Genomic DNA, 19,117 nt, shown 5'->3' on the forward strand with positions numbered 1-19,117 from the left:
TAAATTTAACAATAACTTCATCAGACAAACATCTGCTAAAATAATACCTCCTATTTTGCACTTCAACATCAACAAAATTAAATTCAAACGTTATTAAGTAATGGTCGGATAAAAGGGAGTTTACAGGTGACACCAACAGACCATCAGTTTCAACACCGTAGGTGAGAACGAGATCGAGAGTATGATTAAAACAGTGCGTCGGTTTATCCACTTTTTGTGAGATACCCATTGATTCTAGAAGAGAATCGAAGGCTAATTTAAGATTATCGCTTTCAACATCCATATGAATGTTAAAATCACCCACTATGATGAATTTATCTGTGCTGATCAATAATCCAGAAAGGAAATCTGAAAATTCAGACAAAAACTCCAGATACGCACCAGCAGGGGGCCGGTACACTACCACTAACACAACTGGCTTCTCTGATTTCCGGCTCGGAAATTTCAGACCAAGCATGAGGCTTTCAAATGTATTATAGTTGCACTTGGGTTCAATTTTTGTTTGGAGACCGGAGTTATAAATTGCTGCGACTCCTCCGCCTCGGCCCGTGCTTCTAGGAATGTGATGATTAAAGTAGCCGGGCGGAGTTGATTCATTCAAACTAACATACTCTTCCTCCTGTAACCATGTTTCTGTTAAGCAGAAAATATCACTCCTGCTCTCTGTAATTATATCATTTACTAACAGAGACTTAGAGCTTAATGATCGTATATTTAGTAGTCCGCATCTAATTTTTCGGTGAGAGACAGGTGAGACAGGTGAGTGACAGACAGGTGAGACAGGTGAGAGACAGACAGGTGAGAGACAGGTGAGAGACAGGTGAGAGACAGACAGGTGAGACACAGGTGAGACAGGTGAGAGACAGGTGAGACAGGTGAGAGGCAGACAGGTGAGAGACAGACAGGTGAGAGACAGACAGGTGAGACAGGTGAGAGACAGGTGAGAGGAGGGTCATCTCAGGTGTTTACAGGTGTTAGCGTTAGCGACATACCTCTTCCACTAAGCTGTGTCTCCAGTTCTTCACCTGAGGCCCCGCTTCCTCGTCCGACACTCCGTTTCCCATCATGCTCTGCTGCAAACACACACCTGGATTAGTGGGAGGAGCATCCACACCTGGATCAGTGGGAGGAGCCTGAACACCTGGATTAGTGGGAGGAGCCTCCACACCTGGATTAGTGGGAGGAGCCTCCACACCTGGATTAGTGGGAGGAGCCTCCACACCTGGATTAGTGGGAGGAGCCTCCACACGTGGATTAGTGAGAGGAGCCTCCACACCTGGATTAGTGGGAGGAGCCTCCACACCTGGATTAGTGGGAGGAGCCTCCACACCTGGATTAGTGGGAGGAGCCTCCACACCTGGATTAGTGGGAGGAGCCTCCACACCTGAAACAGGTACTGGTCATGTGACTGTTACCTCCTGCCGGCTGCTCGGGTCCTGCTCGGCTCGTACCGTTGTGAAGACGGCGTCGTCATGGTTACCAACCCCATGTACAGGATAATCTTCCGCTGGTAGAGGAGGCTGCAGAAATAAAGAAACGACGACGTTAGAGAAACTGCAGAGCAAACAACGATTAGTTAGAGAAACATTTACAACTAGACAATTTCCTCGCAGAAATTTCGAGAGTGCCACGGCGGGCTGCCGCACATTTGTGTACATTATTGCATTTTGCAAGCAATAAAGGTTAAGGACTCACATATTGGCCAATCAGAAGAAGGGGCGGGGCTAATTTGCACCAATGAAGGTCAAGGACTCGATACTGAGTCCTATGACACCACCCATGACTCTTTATGTCAAACCATTCAAAAGATATTGGACTATAACATATCGGCCAATCAGAAGAAGGGGCGGGGCTAATTATAATATACAACTGTAAATATTTATATGTATAATAATAATAATAATAATAATATACATATATATCCTATGAACCGGTTCCCAGCAGGACTGGTGATCATCTAAGGTCAAAAGGTCAGGGTTCAGATTTCTCCATTTTCCAGGTTAAAGTATATGAAGTCTGTACTGACTGGGTCATGTGACCAGTCATGCTCAGTCTAATCACTCAGCAGCTGTGCTCTGGTTGCCCCGGCAACAAGAACCTCGAACCTGAGGAAGGTTCGCTGTGAGAAAACCGCAGCTTTTGCCTTGTGAAAGTTCTCAAATAACTCCAATTTGTGAGAAAACCGTAGCTCCTAGCCGAAAAATAAAGACATCGTGAGAGACACAGAGCCCGGCAGATTCTGAAAATCTTAATTTTATTCAGAAATTCCTTAAAATGTGTTAGTAACGGCAGTACGAAAACAAAGTGAGATTTTTTGGAAGAAAACTTTTTATTACATTACAGTCAATGGAGACCGAGGCAGGAATTGACGTGGCTGTTAACCCCCCCGTTTAAATTTTGTGCATACCCCGCCTGTCAAAGTCACATTATATGAATCTCAACACCTATGTCTATATTTTGACCAAAAATGATTTGTCCAGCTTTTACGGTTTGGCCGTGAGCTCGAGTTACAAATAAAAATTATGGTCATTTTTTGAATGTTTCTCTCACTCTAAAAAATTAGAACTTCACTCTAGATTTGACAAAAAAGTGATTTCCAGTCCTCGCTTGAGCGCTCATATCTTGAAAAGTGTAGATTTTAGGAAAAAACTGTTTCAGGTTTGGAGAGAGAAGAGAAGTTTTCCTCCGTTTTGAAGTTTGAATGACAGTTCTACGTGCAAGTATGAGAAAGATACGTGACTCAGAAAAAAGGTGAATTTGGAGTTTTTCCAACCTCCTTCCATCCACAGTGTGACATTCTGCCCCAAAACTGTTTGTGCCATCGCTCTGAAAATCCACAGGACTGTAGTTAAATTCAGCGCCTACAACTTTCTAAATTGGTTCATAATTTTTCGAGTAACCGTGTGCGAGTGGTGAGGCCACAAACTTCTCCCAATGCATTCCGGATGGCGCTAAAACTGCACGTTTTTGCACGTTGCGCAAAAACGTGCACGCCAATCGTTAATAAAAGTCATAGCAGTAGCATAGGAGTAGTTACGCGCCGAAGTTTTGTCCAGAAAATGAATAATAAACCCGCAGGATAACATTAGTGCCTCTGGCCACTCCTCCTCCATTGCAGAGCTATGGTTAGAGCTAATAACTTTGAACTGAGAAGGACTTTGGCTGATGGAACATCGTTGTGGTCTGATCACGTCAACAGAGCTGTTGCCGTGGTGACGTTGCCGTGGTGACGCGTAAATGTAAATCCAGACCTGGACCCAGGTCTTACCGGGCTGAGCGGGGGCTCCCTCCCCGGTGGCTCCGGTGGATCCGGTCTCTCCCAGGCCGTGGCTCCGGTCTGGGGGTTGTAGTAGTAAACCCTCCCTGAGACCTGGTCCAGGAGCTGCTCCCAGCTGGAGCCCTGGGGACCAGAGAACCGTTAGCATCACAGGTAGCATCAGTGTTAGCATCACCGTTAGCATCACTGTTAGCATCACCGGTAGCATCACCGTTAGCATCACCGGTAGCATCAGTGTTAGCATCACCGTTAGCATCACCGTTAACATCACTGTTAGCATCACCGGTAGCATCAGTGTTAGCATCACCGGTAGCATCAGTGTTAGCATCACCGTTAGCATCACTGTTAGCATCAGCGTTAGCATCAGTGTTAGCATCACCGTTAGCATCACCGGTAGCATCAGTGTTAGCATCACCGTTAGCATCAACGTTAGCATCAGTGTTAGCATCACCGTTAGCATCACCGTTAGCATCACTGTTAGCATCACCGGTAGCATCAGTGTTAGCATCACCGTTAGCATCACCGTTAGCATCACTGTTAGCATCACCGGTAGCATCAGTGTTAGCATCACCGTTAGCATCACCGGTAGCATCAGTGTTAGCATCACCGTTAGCATCAGTGTTAGCATCACCGTTAGCATCAGCGTTAGCATCAGTGTTAGCATCACCGTTAGCATCAGCGTTAGCATCACCGTTAGCATCAGGATTAGCATCAGTGTTAGCATCACCGTTAGCATCAGTGTTAGCATCAGCATCAGCGTTAGCACCAGCGTTAGCATCAGTACAGGTGGACAGGTGGACAGGTGTGTCGGTACCTGAGAGGACGTGGACGAGGTCCCGGGTTCCGGGTCACCTGTAGAGGGCGATGTTGGGCTGGACCAGGTCGTCTGTCCCGTCACCGCGTGGTAGTAAAACAGCTTCCCGCTTCCCTGGTCGGTGTGAACCTGAAGAAGGAGTTCAGGTGGACGTTACCTGGAGGAACTCAACTATTCATTCATTCATTATCTTACCCGCTTTATCCCTTGCGGGGTCACGGGGGTCTGCTGGAGCCTATCCCAGCTCATTTCAGGTGAGAGGCAGGGGTTACACCCTGGACAGGTCACCAGTCCATCACAGGGCCACATAGAAACACACAAACCATGCTCACAACCACACTCACGCTCACACCTACGGGCAATTTAGAATCATCAATTAACCTAATATGCATGTTTTTGGACTGTGGGAGGAAGCCGGAGTACCCGGAGAAAACCCACGCAAGCACGGGGAGAACATGCAAACTCCACACAGAAAGGCCCCTGCCGGGCCTGGGAGTCGAACCGGGGACCTTCTTGCTGTGAGGCAACAGTGCTAACCACTAAGCCACCGTTCTGCCTGGAACTCAACTAATACACAAATAAAACACAAAATAAAATAATATAATAAAAGCGCCCTGTACACCAAAACCATCTTCCCCCGAGCTGCTGCTCTGGTGAATCTCATCACTCAGAGTCTCAGAGAAATCAACCACCGTGCAATAATAATAATAATAATAATTAAAGCTGCAAGCAGCGATGAATGGGCCCTCGCGCCCTGGCCGACTTCCTGTTGGGTTTCGGCCATGGCTCCAAGAGACTTTTCTTTAAGTTGTGACATGATACAGGTGTGTACCGATTTTCGTGCATGTACGTCAAACCATATTGTGGGGCTTGAGGCACAAAGTTTTCTAGGGGGCGCTGTTGAGCCGTTAGGCCACGCCCATTAATGCAAACCATTAAATATCACATGTTTCACCAGGTCTGGCTTGCATGCAAAATTTGGTGACTTTTGGGGCACGTTTAGGGGGAAAAAAGACCTCATTTAGTCGGAGGAAAAACGAGGAAAATGAGGAAAACATTTCCTACAGATACAATAGGGCCCTAGCACTGTCAGTGCTCGGGTAACAACTCCCCCTCCCAACGGCAGGAAGTGTTGCTGTTACCATGGTAACAACGGCAGGAAGTGCTGCTGTTACCATGGTAACAACTCCCCCTCCCAACGGCAGGAAGTGCTGCTGTTACCATGGTAACAACTCCCCCTCCCAACGGCAGGAAGTGCTGCTGTTACCATGGTAACAACTCCCCCTCCCAACGGCAGGAAGTGCTGCTGTTACCATGGTAAAAACTCCCCCTCCCATCGGCAGGAAGTGCTGCTGTTACCATGGTAACAGCTCCCCCTTCCAACGGCAGGAAGTGCTGCTGTTACCACGGTAACAACCCCCCCTCCCAACGGCAGGAAGTGCTGCTGTTACCATGGTAACAACCCCCCCTCCCAACGGCAGGAAGTGTTGCTGTTACCATGGTAACAACGGCAGGAAGTGCTGCTGTTACCATGGTAACAACTCCCCCTCCCAACGGCAGGAAGTGCTGCTGTTACCATGGTAACAACTCCCCCTCCCAACGGCAGGAAGTGCTGCTGTTACCATGGTAACAACTCCCCCTCCCAACGGCAGGAAGTGCTGCTGTTACCATGGTAACAACTCCCCCTCCCAACGGCAGGAAGTGCTGCTGTTACCATGGTAACAGCTCCCCCTCCCAACGGCAGGAAGTGCTGCTGTTACCATGGTAACAACCCCCCCTCCCAACGGCAGGAAGTGCCTCATGGCTCTGAGTAGTACGTCCTAATTAATGGATACTACTGATATTTACTTAAGTGTGCCGAACTTAAGTATATTTTTTAGTATTTACTGTTTAGTACGGCATGTCGGACGCACCGAGTGTTTCATCAGCTGCTTCCACGTTTTAAACCAGTAAATCTCCTGGAGACGGAGACGGAGGTCGTTACCTGCCATCCGTCCTGAGGGCTCATCATGCTGGAAGAGGAGGATGAAGGTGAAGGACGGAGGTCTGGACTCTGGAGGTCTGGACTCTGGAGGTCTGGACTCTGGAGGTCTGGAGCGTTGAGGGGGGGGCCTGGATCCCGGAGGGGGGGGCCTGGATCCCGGAGGGGGGGGTCTGGAGGTGATGGGGGGTCTGGACCAGAGATCTGGGGGGGGGGTTTCCTCACGGAGGACACATTAGCGTAGATGGGAGAGCTGCCGTCCTGCAGAGACAAAGATGGTAGACGTTTAAAGGGACAGGGGCCTCATTTATAAAAGAGTGTGTAGGATTCAAACTAAAAGTGCACGTACACCCAAAAGCCGAAAATGGCGGGTGCAAAAAAAATCCGGATCAATAAAACCATGTGCACGCACACTTGCACGCAATGTTCCTTTATGAATCACAGTCCAGCTGGAAGGCTGCGCAGCTGAATCCGCCTCATATCCCGCCCTCTACACGCCCACTTTTTACCATAAATGCATATGGATGAGCCTACTGAGCATGCGCAGCGTCTTCCTGCAGCCTGTTTGGCGTCAGAATGAATGAGAAGTGTCCAGCCACCGTGACACTGACGTAAAAGTAGAAAGAGTATAGTATAAAATGATTAAAGCGAGTGAGTGGCAGCACGCCGTTGCTGCGCTAAACACCGTGAGTTCCCCGGCGCAACAGGGGGGGGGCATGTCCCCCCGTCTTTTCAAAATCATGTTTTTTTTCCCCTTACTTTTTACAGTTTAAAAACTAACGGTAGGCTCAGCCTTAAATTGCAAATTATCAAGACACTGTATGAAATCGATACGAGAACGGCCCGGCGGCCCGGGCGGGTTTATAGGTCTGCGTCACCAACGCAGAGCCTACGGCATTGTTGCGCGTCACCGCGTACGCTACGCCGTAGGCTCTGCGTCGTTTTAACGCGGGACCATAATTTAGGCTTACACCCGCACCTAAAGGTTTCACGGGCGCGTAAAACTCATTGTATATATGAAAAAAAATCGGTGTCCCTTTAGAGCCCATAAACACTCTACGAAGCCCCTCATTTGTTCTGTCCTAAAGCGGTGTGTGAAGAGGAGGTTCCCGGTGTGTCACCGCGACTGCAGCAGCACCAGAGTCCTGACTGACTTCACACACAGAGGAACACGATCAGCGCTATTTTATTTTATTATTTTATTTTAAGTCTGATATATGTTGTGATATGTGATGACATTATTAAGAGTATGACATGAATCTGGCTTCATTTCACCACCTCACCGCCTGCGTCGCCAGTTCTCCGTGTCTTAAGTAAATTCTTACGGGAGGGTCCGAGTTGCCGTAAAGATACGCAGATTTTTCGGTTAGTTTTTTCTTTTTAGATCCGAGGCTTTGCGTAGATGGCGGCTTCCGCAACTTTCAGGTGCTTTTTCTGCACAAGCAAGCTTTATAGATGAGGCCCCTGAACATGAAAAAAACTACTTAGAATGTGACCAGCAGTTCAAACTGGTTCTGCTGGACCTCAGGTCAGGGATTAGGGTCCATACTGGTTCTACTGGCTCTACGGTGTCCCACAGGGTTCAGTTCAAGGACCAATCTTGTTCAGTTTCTACATGCTTCCTGAGGAAAGTTTAATCCAGAACCAGTATCAGTGTTCATTGCTTATGCTGATGATACAGCTGTATTTGTCTATGTCCTGGTCCAGGTTTCTAACCCCCATATGATTCAGGTCCTGGTCCAGGTCCTGGTCCAGGTCCAGGTTTCTAACCCCCATATGATCCTGGTCCAGGTCCAGGTCCAGGTTTCTAACCCCCATATGATCCTGGTCCAGGTCCTGGTCCAGGTTTCTAACCCCCATATGATTCAGGTCCTGGTCCAGGTCCTGGTCCAGGTTTCTAACCCCCATATGATCCAGGTCCAGGTCCAGGTCCAGGTCCAGGTTTCGTCCCTCCTGAAGGGGAGTTTTTACCTGCCCTTGTTTATCTAATAATTGATCAGGTGTTACGTTCTGGTCTCCTACAGACACCTTGTGTTGTAATAGATGCAATTTAAATAAAACTGAATTGAATTCAGTAGAATAGAATCCAAAAATAAGTTACCTCCAGTCAGCTAATGTAGCTTTAGCAACCGCTGATCACTGACCCACTTTTAGCTTTGGAAACTATGAGTATGTGTAACATTCAGGAACAAAGTCAGACTAAGTCTCTCCTTTCCAGGATTATTGACCTGAACATGATCAGGTTCAGGTTCATTCCTGTGTTCAGTTTAAGGAAAGATCTAAACATAAATCTGTGTTTCTGTTCCTGGTAAGTCGTTAAGTCGTGTTTGTTCTGCAGGAAAATGTCCAGATCAGAATCTGTAAAAAAATCTCTACAAGCCGATCAAATGGATCTACAAGTGGATCTAAGTGGATCTAAGTGGATCTAAACCTTTACTGAATAAAAAAGGTTTAATTCCATCGTGTCACACGGTAGAAAAACGATCTGCTCCCGTTAACGCAGCTCTCTGCTCCACTCATCACTCCTTACATTAAAGAACATTCAATATACAACTATTTACTTTGTACATCTTAAACATGAATATAAATTATGAACTATGAATTTTACATGAAATTTAAATAAAATAATATTCTCACATTATGGCTCTTACAAAGCCATTAAAACCTTAAAGTGCATCTACCAACCGTTAACGCAGATGTACGAGCATTTAAATTGATCTACAAGCCAAAAAAATCTATAATCCATGAAAGCAGATCTATAAATCGAGCTACGAGCAAATCTACAAACCAAAACAATCTAGAAAAGCCTTTAAGGTGGATCAGCAGATCTACAATCAGCAGATCTACAATCAGCAGATCTACAATCAGCAGATCTACAATCAGCAGATCTACTAACCTTTACAGGTGAATGTACGAACCTTCAGATCCACAAACCGTTAAAACGGATCTACGAGCCCAAAACTCTAAACTCAAAACTGTGTGTGTGTGTGTGTGTGTGTGTGTGTGTGTGTGTGTGTGTGTGTGTGTGTGTGTGTGTGTGTGTGTGTGTGTGTCCAACAGGAAGTTTCCTCCCATGTTCCATAAACAACTAAACGACTAAACGACTCGTGTTTAAAAACAACAAATCCGTTTGCCGTCGGAGCAGCTTCCCCTGCAGCAGGTGAGGGTCATGTGACCCAGGTGTGCTCGGTCACATGACCCTCACCTGCCTGGGTCATGTGACACCTGAGGACAGGTGAATCCAGGATCAGGTGTCTCTGCTCAGAGTCACATGACCTCCTCTCTTCTCTGAGTCTCCCGGTTCGATCGGAGCTCAAAGACCGAAGCCAGGACAGGTGGACTTACCCAGAATGCACCTGTGCACTTACCCAAAATGCACCTGGGCCCCTCCCAGAGTTCCTGAGGTCATTCCTGCAGAGATTCCTGCAGATTCCTGCAGAGATTCCTGCAGAGATTCCTGATTCCTGCAGAGATTCCTGCAGAGATTCCTGCAGATTCTCCGTCGTTATTCCTGCTCAAGTGTTTCACAGCAGAACTGCTTCACCTCTTCTGCTGCTGTTAGCCCCGCCCCCAAACGGTAGCCCCGCCCCCAAACTGTAGCCCCGCCCCCAGTGCGACGTCAGACCGTAATATGTAGCCCCGCCCCCTCAGCCTTCAGATCTGATCTCAGTTGGTTCTGCAGATCTTCCAAGTTCCAGGAAACTCTTCTCTTTATGAATCCTGGAATCTTTTCATCTGTTTCATTCTCTAATAAAACTTAAATAAGCTTCAAAGAGGAAAGAAACTCCACCAAACACAAGCTGGTTTTCCTGCAGAGAGTCTTTAGTAGTGCAGATCCTCTCAAGGACTGAAGGAAAACTGTAATGAAGTGAGTTGTTCCAGTATACGGCCACTAGAGGGAAGCGTTATCAGAGGAATTGCAGATAGAAGAAGATGTTCTTAAGTTGGTCATGTGTGATGTTGTAATGCTGGTTCTGCAATAAAGACTCAACTGAAGTAAAGTCTGCAGAGTATCATTGATATCTAAAGCTACCGGGAACAACGGCTGCCACGGCGGATCCTGTTGAGAGAAACTCACAGTCTTGGGAAGAAAACTGAGATTCTGCACCGTTTGTTCACAGCAAACGGCATCACGGAAGCAGCAGTGTTGTGCATGAACGCGTTCAAATGAACGCGTTCATTGAACACGTTCATTTCTGTGAGAACGTTGAACTGAACGCAACATATTTGCAAATAAAGAACTTGAACGTGAACTTGTTAATTCTGCAGATCATGAACTGGAATCTGAACTGTTCAGATTATGTGAGTTGCAGCTTCAGTGTTTAGGTCCAATTATTACGGAATAATCCTTCTCATTTCACCAGCGGGCGGCGCGCACATTTAAAAGGCTCGACGAGCCCGGTGCAGTCTTTACGAATGTAGCTGATTTATGGTTCCGCGTTACACCAACACGGACCTACGGCGTAGGGTACACGGCGTGCGGACCGTATGGTTCGCGTCGCCGCGTACCCTACGCCATAGTCTTCGCCGTCGATTTAACGCAGAACCATAAATCAGCCTTGACGGGTGAAGAGAGACGTTGCAGACGCAGCGGCAGCGTGAGAGCCGTCAGATGATGATCCGCTTATCATTATCTGCAGGAATTTTACACATCGTCTCCCAAAGAGTCTGACGGTAGAAATCTAACCTTTCTGTGCAAATTATGTCCACCTGCGCTGAGAAAACAAGTCTGAACGTCTGCCTCGTCAACTTCACATTTGAAACGTCATGTGGAGTTAAAGCATCCGTCCAGTGTGAGGAAATATCTGCGAGTCCTTAACAATCAAAAAAGTTCCCAGAAAGACCAAGAGGTCTGATTTCCCAGTAACAGGTAGACAAATTGATAATGCACTACAATGTTGGAGATTTACAGCCTCTGAATAAAGTTGAAACGCCACTAGGACAATACATGATTGTATTCAGCAGGGTCTCCATCCTGGTCCTCTGGACCCCTGTCCTGCATGTTTTACATGTTTCCTGCATCATCACACCTGATTCTAATTAATGGCCGTCATCAGCTTGTCAATGCAGATCTGCACCAGTCTGTTAATGACAGTCATTTATATCAGGGTTCTGAGGGGAAACATCTAAAACCTGCAGGACAGGGGGTGCTGAGGACCAGGGCTGAAGACCACTGGTATACGGTGATCACTTTTAGGATAGGGGGGGCGTTTCATTCGTACTTCTCACCTAAAAATATTGAAATGGACTGAATTTAAACTAGTTCAAAATTAAAATGGTGAACTATGAACGTGAAACGTTCATTTTTAAACTATGTGAACTGAACTTTGAAGTAGTTCATTAGAAGTATGAACTATCACAACACTGTTGCCGTCACAGCATGCTGAAACAAACATCAACCAGTTGCTGTTAAGCATGAAATCTTGCCGCAAGATGCGCCGCCGACACGAGCCGGCCAAAGCCCAGCGGCGGAAGCACCATAGATATATAACGGCCTTTATATTTTTATCTATGGGGAGCACGGCCACAGGCAAACGAGAGGAACGAGACAAGAAACAAGCGGAAACCGCAGTGGGCGGGGGCGAATAGTCGCCCTTTTTTCCGAGTTCACAATCACCTTCACTTAAATAGGCCAGCGACGCACGCCATTGGTCGAGACTGCCCAGTCGCCAATGAATACTCAATTCAGCGCGTCTCACCACACACAGACAAGCAGGAGATCGCTCGTATGGCCTTGAGTGACCGGCTGGTTCGAGGACAGACTACAACGGAGGTTGCTGTCGGACGACGGATTGACTTCTGAAAAAGCGTTCATGTTTGCACGAGCCGTGGAAGCAGCAAACAGAGACTTGGAGGGTTTGTAGGAGCAAAGGATCATGGGAAATGGAATCGATCAGGGGGGGCTGTGGACAACGTGATGGACTCCCGCGCAAGAACCAATCAGACACGAGGAAATGCTACAGATGTGGCGGGGATAGCCACGGGGCTAAGGACTGTAGGGGATAGCCACGGGGCTAAGGACTGTGGTGGGGATAGCCACGGGGCTAAGGACTGTGGTGGGGATAGCCACGGGGCTAAGGACTGTGGTGGGGATAGCCACGGGGCTAAGGACTGTGGTGGGGATAGCCACGGGGCTAAGGACTGCAGGTTTGCAACTGCCAAATGCCACAATTGTGGAAAAGTGGGACATAAAGAGAGTTCTGTAGAACGATGACGGGGAGGAAGGTGAACACAAGCACGTGGAAGGGGAGAAAAGGAAGCAGGGCAAAAGAGCAAACTTTATGCAAGAAGAAGGGCGAGGTTTTCACTACGTATCACATGAAGGCTAGTGACATTACCATGTACACATTACCATGTACACATTACCATGTAAACATTACCATGTACACTACCAACGAAGAAATAATCATTCCCAGAGAGGAACCCTTTGAGAAAGAGTTAAAAGTAAATGGGAGAAATGTAACCCATGACGTCGACTCAGGCTGTGGATACACAATAATGTCAAAAAAGTCATTTTCCAGGTTATTCAGTGTTACTAACAAACTCAAACTGTGTAAGTACAGGATAAAACTAAGAACCTGCGGGGGCCATAGAGTACCAGTGTTAGGAGCAACACAGGTCAAAGTGGAAAACAAAGGCATTGCTAAGACGTTAGCAGGAGTGGTAGTAAGAGGTTTGGGGACCAGTTTACTGGGTCGAGGGTGGATCAAGGCTAACCCTAACCCTAACCCTAGAGGACAGAGAAGATCCTCTACAGGAAGTGCTTTTAAGGCTGGTATGGGGCTAGCTCCTGATTACATAGCTGACCTCCTGACCTCAAACGAGCAGTGAATAACTGGTTCTATCACATAATCTTCTGTGAGCATAAGGAGATGCCTTCTGATATGTTTAAAAAGAACCAGACAGTTATTAAGGTTATGTTGTGTGGTAAACTTTGGAGTAGTTGAGATTTAAGAGGGGAGGGGTGTAATGAGGTGAGTTGTTACAGTATAAGGCCACTAGAGGGCGACGTTATGAAAGGAGTTGCAGACGACTAGAGGAAGATGGTCCTAAGTTGGTCATGCTGTCATGTTGTAAAGGTTCTAAAGACGACTCAACTGAAGTAAAGTCTGCAGTAGAACTGATCTCTCCAGATATCACACAAACCTTCAAGGACCAATCAGCTCCCAGTAAAACCAGTTCTCCCAGTAAAACCAGTTCTCCCAGTAAAACCAGTTCCCCCAGTAAAACCAGTTCTCCCAGTAAAACCAGTTCTCCCAGTAAAACCAGTTCTCCCAGTAAAACCAGTTATCCCAGTAAAACCAGTTCTCCCAGTAAAACCAGTAAAACCAGTTCTCCCAGTAAAACCAGTTCTCCCAGTAAAACCAGTAAAACCAGTTCTCCCAGTAAAACCAGTTCTCCCAGTAAAACCAGACCAGTTCTCCCAGTAAAACCAGTTCTCCCAGTAAAACCAGTTCTCCCAGTAAAACCAGTTCTCCCAGTAAAACCAGTTCTCCAGTAAAACCAGTTCTCCCAGTAAAACCAGTTCTCCCAGTAAAACCAGTTCCCCCAGTAAAACCAGTAAAACCAGTTCTCCCAGTAAAACCAGTTCTCCCAGTAAAACCAGTTCTCCCAGTAAAACCAGTTCTCCAGTAAAACCAGTTCTCCCAGTAAAACCAGTTCCCCCAGTAAAACCAGTAAAACCAGTTCCCCCAGTAAAACCAGTTCTCCCAGTAAAACCAGTTCTCCCAGTAAAACCAGTTCTCCCAGTAAGACCAGTTCTCCCAGTAAAACCAGTTCTCCCAGTAAAACCAGTTCTCCCAGTAAAACCAGTTCCCCCAGTAAAACCAGACCAGTTCTCCCAGTAAAACCAGTTCTCCCAGTAAAACCAGTTCTCCCAGTAAAACCAGTTCTCCCAGTAAAACCAGTTCTCCCAGTAAAACCAGTTCTCCCAGTAAAACCAGTTCTCCCAGTAAAACCAGTTCTCCCAGTAAGACCAGTTCTCCCAGTAAAACCAGTTCTCCCAGTAAAACCAGTTCTCCCAGTAAAACCAGTTCTCCCAGTAAGACCAGTTCTCCCAGTAAAACCAGTTCTCCAGTAAAACCAGTTCTCCCAGTAAAACCAGTTCTCCCAGTCCGCCCAGCAGGTGGCGCCACAGCGCTGCTTTTTCCCAGTTTCCTCTTCAACCCTGAACACATCCTGTCTGGAGTGACGTCACTGCATCCTGCTGACATCACTTCCTGTTTCTCACACACACCAAAGCAGCAGCAGCTGCAGAGCTGGATCTGTTTTTATTCTAATAAATACCAGATCAACCTCTGATACTTTCAGGTTCTTAACATAATAAGATTAGTAACATTCAGGACAAACTAAAGGGAATAAAATAAAACCTAACCCTAACAGAATCCAGAGTTCAGGTCTTTGTTTCTGCCCAGAAGAAAAAGAGGAAACAGCTTTTCTTCCTCCTACTTCCTGTTTCAGCAGCAGGATGTTAACGCCGACTGTGGAGGGTTTTAGTGACAAAATTAAATAAATAAATATCATTCATTCATTCATTAAATGTGTCATTAATTAATTAAATGCTGAAATAATACATTTATTTTTTTACTTAAAATGAGTTGTATTTCAATTCATTAATGACATATTAGTTCTAATTTTAATTAATGAATGACACATTTCATTAATGATATATTCAATTCCCATTTAAATGAATGAATGACATGTATTTAATGAATTATATATTTAATTCTCATTTTAAAACAAATCTGAACTGAGAAATGCCGGTTCGTTCAAAAACCAAAAGGCAAGAACAAAGTCAAAAGAACATAATATTTCAGTGAATGGTGTAAAACTATGGAATTGTTGCGAAAAGGACTTGTAAGGAATGTTTAGTTCAATCCATACCTTTAAAAAAATGTTTAAAATTAAGATTATCAACGGGTATAAAAATATACTGTAATGCAATCAAATCCATAGACACCAAATTTCATAGTGTAACAATTATTAGTGCCACGGCTGTGCCAAGAGGCATTCCTCCTCCTACTGTTATTGTGTGGATTTATTTTGCTTATTCATTTTCCGGACAAACTTCGGCGCGTAACTAGTCCCGCAGTTTGAGAAAACGCAAAAAGTAAAAATGTAGAAACGTGCGCCTTAAGCAGGAATCGTGTGCTATGACTTTTATTAGCGATAGGTGTGCACGTTTTTGCGCAACGTGCAAAAACGTGCGTTTTTAGCCCCATCCGGAATGCATTGGGAGAACTTTGGGGCCTCACCACTCGCACACCGTTACTCGAAAAATTCTGAACCGATTTAGAAAGTTGTAGGGCCTGAATTTAACTAGAGTCCTGTGGATTTTCAGAGCGTTGGCACAAATAGTTTTTGCAAGAAGTGCAAAAACATTTCCAAATGTCCAAACTAATGGGGAGATTTTCCCATGTAAGTGAATGGGGCAGAATGTAACACTGTGGCTGGAAGGAGGTTGGAAAAACTCCAAATTCACCTTTTTTCTGAGTCACGTATCTTTCTCATACTTGCACGTAGAAATGTCATTCAAACTTCAAAACGGAGGAAAACTTCTCTTCTCTCTCCAAACCTGAAACTGTTTTTTCCTAAAATGTACACTTTTCAAGGTCCTCAAGCGAGGACTGGAAATCACTTTTTTGTCAAATTTAGAGTGTAGCTCTAATTTTTTAGAGTGGGAGAGACAGTCAAAAAAGTACCTTCATTTTTATTTGTAACTCGAGCTCACGGCCAAACTGTGAAAGCTAGAAAGACAATTTTTGGTCAGAATGTAGACATAGGTGTTGGGATTCATAAAATGTGACTTTGACAGGCATGGTGTGCACAAAATTTAAACTGGGGAGGCTAAAGCTGCGCCAATTCCTGCCTCAGTCCCCATTGACTGCAATGTAATTAAAAGCTTTCTTCAAAAAAATCTCACTTTGTTTTCGTACTGCCGTTACTAAAACATTTTAAGGAATATCTGAATAAAATTAAGATTGTCAGAATCTGCCGGGTTCTGTGTCTCTCACGATGTCTTTGTTTTTCTGCTAGGAGCTACGGTTTTCTCACAAATCTGAGTTATTTGAGAACTTTTCTCAAGGAAAAAGCTGAGGTTTTCTCAGAGCCAAACCGGAATGTTCTGAAGTCGAGGTTGTTGTTGCCCCTAGCAACCAGAGCTCAGCTGCTGACTCATTCAGCCAGAACTGGTCACATGACCCAGTCAGTACAGACTTCATATACTTTAACCTGGAAAATTGAGAAATCTGAACCCTGACCTTTTGACCTTAGATGATCCCCACTCCTGCTGGGAACAGGTTCATGGGATATGTATATTATTATTATTATTGTATATATAAATATATACATTTGTATATTATATATACAAATTAGCCCCGCCCCTTCTTCTGATTGGCCGATAAGTTATAGTCCAATATCTTTTGAATGGTTTCACATACAGAGTCATGGGTGGTGTCATTGGACTCTGTATCGAGTACTTGACCTTCATTGGTGCATATTAGCCCCGCCCCTTCTTCTGATTGGCCGATATGTGAGTCCTTCACCTTTATTGCTTGCAAAATGCAATAATGTACACAAATGTGCAGCAGCCCGTCGCGAAACTCTCGAAATTTCTGCGAGGAAATTGTCCAGTCACTTGCTGTTATGTATGTAATGTTGATGTAAAGCACTTTGAATCACCTTGTGTTGAATTCTGCTGTACAAATAAACTTGCCTTGCCTTCTGATTCTAACAATAGTTGTTCTGATGCTAACATTAGTTGTTCTGATGCTAACATTAGTTGTTCTGATGCTAACATTAGTTGTTCTGATGCTAACATTAGTTGTTCTGATGCTAACATTAGTTGTTCTGATGCTAACATTAGTTGTTCTGATGCTAACATTAGTTTTTCTGATGCTAACAATAGTTTAGATAGACCTCCAGACCTGAACCATCTCTTTATCCACTAGACTACCACCCCACTACAGTCCCCTACAGTCCTAGTGGGTTCAACTACCGTCCTTAACTACAACGTCCTGGGTTCAGAGTAAAGTTACCAGGTTTTGGGCCGGGGAGGGGCCGTTAGGCGCGATATGGCAGCCACACTTCCGTCAGAATGGAAAGTGCGTTACAAGTTAAATGCATTATTATTATTATTATTATTATTATTATTATTATGATTATGAAGGGATTCAGGAAGTGGTCCGGATTTTCTTACCTGGGCATTGGGCGGTGTGGGTGCAGCAGTTTTCGACTCCGGTTCCTGTCCTGGACTCTGCCGTCCTGGACTCCTCGGTCCCCCCACCAGACCCTCCAGTCCCAGGTCCAGGATGGACTCGTAGATGTGGTTGGAATCTTCCTCTTTCCGTCGCTCCTTCTCTTTCTCCTTCCTATCCTCCTTCTCTTTATCCCTCCTCTCCTCCTCAGGAGGTGACGGGGTTCCTGGTCGTAGCTGGTCCTCATGGGGGACCAGGAGGTCCTTGGAGCCCCGTCGGTGGAGCTGGTCTCCTGGGTGGAGCTGGTCTCTGGAGGGACCCGGGTGGAGGTCTGACGGGACCGGGTGGAGGTCTGACGGGACCGGGTGGAGGTCTGACGGGACCGGGTGGAGGTCTGACGGGACCGGGTGGAGGTCTGATGGGACCACCGGCGTCTCCACCGGGATCGGTTGGTTCTGGGACCTGGATCCGAGCCTCGGGTCTGCCGGACTGAAGCTGGGAACTATGTGGTCCAGACCCGGAAGGGGGGCCGGTTTCCTGACGTCCTCCAGACTGGTTGACGCGGTAACAGTGGTTGTCGCCGCGGTAACGGTGTCCACAGGACCAGCCAGCTGGGTCCAGTCCAGCGGGACCCCGAACGTGGACATGCGGTTCTCGTTCTTGCGGTACCGGGTACCAGAGTTCTCGGGTCTGAAGCGGATCTTCACCTCGTCGCCCGCTTTGGTTCTGGTCTGGTTCCCGTTGGGTTCCTCCAAGGGTTTCGGGACCGGGACCGGGACCGGGGCCACCACGGGGACCGGCACCGGGACCGGGGCCACCACGGGGACCGGCACCGGGCCTGGACCGGTCCCGTCGTCGGTAAAGTCCAGCGGGGACGGCAGGTCCAGCGGCAGCTCCTTCACGTACTTGGCCGGGATGTAGAAGGTTCTGGAGCCGCCGTCGGCCCGGACCTGCCACCAGTGGTCGTTGGTTTTGGCCACCAGGACGTAGCGCTCGTGGGGCTTGATGGAGACCGGAACCCCGTCCCGGTCCTGGTACTGGTACTCGAACTCCACCAGGACCAGACCCAGACCTGGAACAACAGAACACAATCAGAACCAGGACCAGACCCAGACATGGACCCAGACCTGCAAGAACCAGAATGACCGGAATTAATTTAAAGCGGAATAAGTGTATACATTTTTTTATTTATTTATTTTTTTTATTATTATTTTTTTATTTTATTTTTTTATTTTCTAATTTATTTATTTTTTATGATTTTTTTTTTTTTGTATTATTTTTTAGTTAGTGCCACGGTTGCGCCACGAGGCACTCCTCCTCCATAACTATGCAATAGTTTATTCTTCCGTATAAACTTCGGTGCGTAACTAGTCCCGCAGCTTTGAGAAAACGCGAAAAGTAAAAACGTAGAAACGTGCGCCCTAATCTGGAATCGAGTGGTATGACTTTTATTAGCGATTGGTGCGCACGTTTTCACGCAATGTGCGAAAACGAGCGCTTTTTGGGCCTCCGGAACGCATTGGGAGAACTTTGGGGCCTCACCACTCGCACACCGTTACTCGAAAAATTCTGAACCGATTTAGAAAGTTGTAGGCCCTGAATTTAACTACAGTTCTGTGGATTTTCAGAGCAATGGCACAAATAGTTTTGGCACGAAGTGCAAAAACATTTCCAGATTTCCAAACTAATGGGGAGATTTGTGTGTGTGGCGCGGAATGTCACACTGTGGATGGGAGGAGGTAAAAAAACAAAAATAATTCACCTTTTTTCTGAGTCACCTAACTTTCTCATACCTGCACGTAGAAATTTTTCAAAATATGAGCACTCAAGCGAGGACTGGAAATCACTTT

At 46.3% G+C, this 19,117-nt stretch overlaps 1 protein-coding gene across 4 annotated transcripts in view; it reads right to left on the reverse strand.

Annotated features, from left to right (window-relative positions):
- The window catches only part of LOC133422723 (rho GTPase-activating protein 27-like), a 67,236-nt gene that overhangs the window by 26,089 nt on the left and 22,030 nt on the right, over positions 1–19,117 (reverse strand). For 3 of the 4 annotated variants that reach the window (XM_061712780.1, XM_061712778.1, XM_061712777.1), the window contains exons 3-8: positions 17,270–18,339; positions 6,076–6,333; positions 4,092–4,220; positions 3,269–3,400; positions 1,416–1,520; positions 993–1,073 (exon numbers count right to left, since the gene is read on the reverse strand). In XM_061712780.1, the coding sequence (XP_061568764.1) occupies positions 993–1,073; positions 1,416–1,520; positions 3,269–3,400; positions 4,092–4,220; positions 6,076–6,333; positions 17,270–18,339 (1,775 nt within the window). The remainder of the gene's footprint in view (positions 1–992; positions 1,074–1,415; positions 1,521–3,268; positions 3,401–4,091; positions 4,221–6,075; positions 6,334–17,269; positions 18,340–19,117) is intronic. The other variant, XM_061712779.1, reaches the window with a different exon arrangement.

The sequence above is a fragment of the Cololabis saira genome, chromosome 21, assembly GCF_033807715.1.
Source record: "Cololabis saira isolate AMF1-May2022 chromosome 21, fColSai1.1, whole genome shotgun sequence".
Lineage (NCBI taxonomy): Eukaryota > Metazoa > Chordata > Actinopteri > Beloniformes > Belonidae > Cololabis > Cololabis saira.